General features: G+C 48.7%; 1 protein-coding gene across 1 annotated transcript; it reads left to right on the top strand.

The window, feature by feature from the left end:
* Positions 1–1,746: 1,746 nt before the first annotated feature.
* On the top strand, positions 1,747–5,280 carry LOC138365376 (uncharacterized). Its single transcript, XM_069325688.1, has one exon. It carries the CDS (start codon positions 1,747–1,749, stop codon positions 5,278–5,280), a length of 3,534 nt encoding a protein of 1,177 aa, XP_069181789.1.
* The last annotated feature ends 224 nt before the right edge of the window (positions 5,281–5,504 follow it).

Below are 5,504 nucleotides of genomic sequence, written 5' to 3'. Positions count from 1 at the left end.
GGGAACGGATTCATATATCTTCCTCTAACAACATCAGAGTAAGGACCCCGTTGCGTCCCGAGAGGGCCGTAACATAATTGGCATCCCCAGCGGGATCCGTCCCCTTGTTAAGTATGTTTGACAGGGGTGGTGAAGTGGCGTAATCCCTGTAAATAATTCCCCCTGTGTGTGACGATTGTGACGTTATACGTCCTGTGCGGTGCTCAGAGTGACTAAGTGCGATATTGTGCAGTGCGGTGCTCGCTGTGATTAAGCGATTAAGTGCAATATTGACTAGTGCGGTGCTCAGTGATTCAGTGCAATATTGTAGAGCGAAGTGTTCGCTTGGACTCAGTGTAATATTGGGTAGTGTGGTGCCCGAAGTGATTACGTGCAATATTGGCAAGTGCAGTGTTTGGTGCGATAAAGTGCAATATTGGCGTAGAACAGTGCTCGGTGTGTTAAGTGCTAAGTGTTCCATCTGTGACAATGGCAGACAAAGCTACCATCGATGATCTGGACGAGGTTCAGGCTTTTCTGAACAGAGAGGATTGTCTTGCCAGATTAAAATATTTGAGCAAACCAGAGCTTGTACTAGTGAGCGCCTACCTGGAGATCAAGATCCGTGCCAGTGATTCCCGTGTGGAGATCTTGTCCAAGGTTCACCGGCACCTGAAAGCAGAAGAGAAACAGGAAGGCGAGACTCCTAGTACAAAGGAAAGTGCAGACATAGCTTCCACGGAAAAGGAAGATAAGGGCAGCGACGTTGACAGTGATTCAGGCGAGCTTAATATCAGCTTCCTAACAGTCAAGATGCGTGCCCTAGAGATCAACCGTGAAATAGAATGGAAGAAATTAGAAATGGAACGAGAGAGACAAGATAAAGAATTAGAGATGAGACGTTTAGAATTAGAAGAAAGGAAAGCAGAGAGAGAAAGAGAAGAGAAACGAGAAAGAGAAGAACGAGAAAGAGAAGAGAAACGAGAAAGAGAAGAACGAGAAAGAGAAGAGAGACGAGAAAGAGAGAGAGAAGAACGAGAACGAGAGAGAGAAGAACGAGAAAGAGAAGAGAGACGAGAGAGAGAAGAACGAGAACGAAAGAGAGAAGAACGAGAAAGAGAAGAGAGACGAGAGAGAGAAGAACGAGAACGAGAGAGAGAAGAACGAGAGCGAGAAAGAGAGGAACGAGACAGACAAGAACAACGAGACAAAGAGGAAAGAGAGAGACAACATGAACTAGAAGTTTTGCGATTAGGCGGTGGTCGGAGGCAAACAACGGACACCAGTAGCTTCGATCCGGTACGCAACATCAAAATGGTCCCCAAATTCCATGAGAAGGAAGTGTCAAAATTCTTTGCAGCCTTCGAGAAAGTCGCTGCCTCTTTGGAGTGGCCAAGGGAGAATTGGGCCATCATGATACAGTCAGTCTTGACTGGGAAGGCCCAAATCGCCTACTCTACGTTATCCCTTGACGACTCCAGCGATTATGACAAGGTGAAGAAAGTGGTGCTCATGGCGTACCAATTGGTACCTGAGGCATATAGGCAAAAGTTCAGAAACCTGAAGAAGACCTCGGAGCACACTTTCACTGAGTTCGCCACGATCAAGGAGCGACTTTTCCAAGAATGGTGTACCTCTCGGAAGGTGGAGACCAAGGAAGACCTCGAGCAGCTGATTCTGCTAGAAGACTTCAAGGATTGTTTGTCTGGAGATCTGAAGACGTACCTAGAGGAACAGCAGGTAGAGACCTTGAGTGCGGCAGCCACCATGGCTGAAGAGTATATCCTGACTCATAGGCCATCTGCTAGGTACGTCCCGAAGACCTATTCAAGATATCCAGCCAAACATAAACCGGAAGATAGAACTTCCCCTCGAAGTGTCGCCAGGCCAACCTCAGATAGTCCTCGGAAGATTAGTCCTAAAAGGGATGTATTGTGTTGGACCTGCGGCAAGAGAGGACATATTGCTGCAAGGTGTCGTGGCAGTACAGGTACTAATCCCCGTAGGGAAGTCATGCTGATGAACAGTATAGTACCACCGACATCCACCCTAGAGAAGAGGAAAGGATTGTTCGCCCCATATACCTCCCAAGGATATGTAGCCAGTGGCCTTTCAAGTACGCCTGTGGTAATACTTAGAGACAGTGGAGCGGCCCAGTCTCTGATTCTGGCAACATCATTACCCGAAGGTATATCGGCTGATGAGATGCAGAAGGTAATCTTGGGTGGATTCCCTTCCACCTTGTACGTTGCCCCATTGGTACAAGTGCATCTAGACTCTCAGCACTTCAAAGGTGAGTGTCGGTTGGCCGTGGTGGATAGTCTTCCCATAGAGGGGATTGACGTAATATTAGCCAATGACTTAGCCCTAGGATTATTACCCAACTGTCCCCTGGTAGTGGATAATCCAGGACATGAAGAGACCAGTCCCATCGCAGCAGTGCAAACCAGGTCTCAGGCGCACCTCCATGCACCACTAGATCTAAACACTTTGTTTGACTCTCCTCCTATCCCACAGGTTACAAGTAGCCATACACCAGTCCCACTCGTCCAGATGCCGGTTCCTGAACGCTGGACTCGAGCCCATCTGATAGAGGAACAGAAGAAGGACCCTCAGGTACGGAAGTTGGCCGACACCGTAGAGTCTCCTGCGAAAGGAGGGGATCTATATGTGTGGTCAAGTGGTGTACTGTGTCGCCGGCATCCTCCGAAATACCCCCAGTCAAGTGCGGTAGGTGATCAGATAGTCGTCCCAGCCGTGTTCAGATCCAAGCTGTTAGAAACAGCCCATGCTAATAGATTTGCTGGACATGGTGGGATCTCTAAGACTTTCCAACGCCTAGCCAAGGGCTTCTACTGGCCGCATATGAAGGAGGACGTACGTCGTTTCTGCAAGACCTGCCACGCCTGCCAGGTGGCCGGGAAAGCAAACCAGCCTGTACCCAAAGCCCCTTTATACCCCATTCCATCAATAGGTGAGCCCTTCGAACACCTCATCTTGGATATAGTAGGCCCTCTTCCACCTGCTACCTCAGGGGTACAGTATTTGCTAACAATACTAGATCGGGTTAGTAGGTACCCAGAAGCGATCCCCCTTAAGACCATCACAGCTAGGGTCTTGGTGAAACAACTGCTCTGGTTCATCTCACGATACGGTCTTCCCAAGACTATTCAGACGGACCAGGGATCTAACTTCATGTCCCACTTGTTTCGCCAACAGATCGCCGACCTGGGAATCCAGCAGATAACCTCTAGTGCCTACCATCCCGAGTCTCAAGGAGCTTTGGAACGTTTTCACCAGACGTTGAAGGGCATGCTTCGGAAGTTTTGCTACGACAGGCAGAATAAGTGGGTTGAAGAACTGCCCTACCTCCTATTTGCGGTAAGATCAGTGCCCAATGAATCCCTAGGAATCTCCCCATTCGAGATGATCTTTGGTCACTCAGTAAGAGGTCCCTTAGAGGTGGCACGAGATCATTGGCTGGACGCGGAAACCAACGAGGATATGGTGGACTGGTTGTCTACAAATAAAGGACGGCTGTTCTCAGCCTGGGAGATGGCTACAAGGAACTTGGACAATACACAAAGAACTATCAAGAGCAGGTATGATAGGAGAACCAAGCAAAGGGAGTTTCGAGTAGGAGATCTGGTTTTGGTATGTACTCCTACAATAACTGGAAGTTTGAGCGCCAGATTCTTAGGTCCCTATCCGGTTGTAAAGAAGGTTACTAACCTCAATTACCTTCTTAGAACTCCAGACCGCCGTAAGAAAGAAACTCTGGTTCATGTTAATATGATCAAGAGATACGAGGGGCGGGATACGCTCCCCGTAACCTTAGTGACCACTAATGACGACATTGAGGAGGAAGAAGAGGTATTGACTAACTCAGACATTCTGTTAAACTTGCAGGCAAAGTTGACACACGTGGCCGAAGGACATCAGTCATCATTGCTGCAGTTGATCCGGCAATACAAACCCATCTTCGACGATGTTCCAGGATTAACGTCTGTCTTGAGGCATGATGTCCAACTGGAGGAAGGAGTCCGCCCTATAAAGCAACACCCGTACCGTCTCAACCCACTGAAGAAACGGGTGGTGAAAGAGGAGGTAGATTATATGCTGAAACACCGTCTGATCGCCCCGAGCTCGAGCCCATGGTCATCCCCGATACTACTAGTGCCCAAACCTGGTAAGAAATACCGTCTTTGTATTGGTTATCGCCAGGCGAATAAGGTCACAGTAGCAGACACTTACCCTCTCCCCAGAGTAGAGGAATGTCTAGATGCCATAGGCAAAGCTCGTTACCTGACTAAATTTGACCTGTTCAAGGGTTATTGGCAAGTTCCCCTCACGGAAAAAGCCAAACCCATATCAGCATTTGTGACTCCCGATGGGTTGTTTGAATGTCAGGTGATGCCATTCGGGATGAAAAACGCAGCCTCCACTTTCCAGAGACTGATGGGTACTGTGTTGCGTGACGTGGAGAACACCTTAGTCTACATCGATGATGTATTAATATATGATGTAGATTGGCAGGATCATCTGCGTCACATAGAGGATTTCTTCAAGGCCATGCTTCAGTCAGGATTGGTGGTCAACCTGCATAAACCTGAGTTTGCCAGAACCTCTGTCGTCTTCCTAGGTCATAAGGTTGGAGGAGGATGGATTGCGCCGAAGGCCAGCAAGATCGAGGCAATAGTCCAGTATCCTACGCCAGCTACCAGGAAGGACATCTTGCGTTTCCTCGGTATGGCTGGGTTTTATCGTAAGTTTGTCCCTAATTTTTCCTCCATCGCCGCCCCCCTGACCAATCTGTTGAAGAAGGGGGTGAAGTTAATATGGAATGAGAATTGCCAGAAGGCATTCGAGAGTCTCAAAGCAATTCTGATCTCTTCTCCAATCCTCAGGTCCCCGAGCTTTGAGGATAGATTTATCTTGACGGTCGACGCCTCTGACTATGGCCTGGGGTCCGTTTTATCCCAGACGGACAAGAAGGGGGTGGAACATCCTGTGGCCTATCATTCTAAGAAGTTCACCCCCAGCCAGCTTAATTACTCGGTGATAGAAAAGGAAACGTTGGCCTTAATTAATTCCGTCCAGCACTTTGAGGTGTATCTAACAAGCAACGGTCACCCTATATTAGTACGGACCGACCATAATCCTCTAAAGTTCCTGGCTCAGTTTAGGCAGAAGAACCTCAGGCTTACCAGATGGAGTCTCCATTTGCAGCAATACCCCCTCCAGATTGAACACATCAAAGGGGTGGACAATGTGGTAGCTGATGCATTATCTCGCATCTAAACCCTTATACTAATTTGGTTTGTCTCTTTTTATAGAACCCCAAACCAAATTCCTTTTGGTGGGGAGGTGTTACGAACCCGGATCCAGCGTCCGAGCCAGGAGCGGTAACGACCACGCCATCTGTGGGGCAGCTCCCGAAACCCCCCTCCAAACCAACGACGTGTACTAGCTACGAGGACCAGTTTCCAGTCCCGTGCAGCACTCAACCCCGCCGCCGCTGACCT

This window comes from Procambarus clarkii, chromosome 16, assembly GCF_040958095.1.
Source record: "Procambarus clarkii isolate CNS0578487 chromosome 16, FALCON_Pclarkii_2.0, whole genome shotgun sequence".
NCBI classification, from domain to species: domain Eukaryota; kingdom Metazoa; phylum Arthropoda; class Malacostraca; order Decapoda; family Cambaridae; genus Procambarus; species Procambarus clarkii.
The sequence above is the reverse complement of the archived record's forward strand: the minus strand, read 5'-3'. Positions and strand labels throughout refer to the sequence as shown.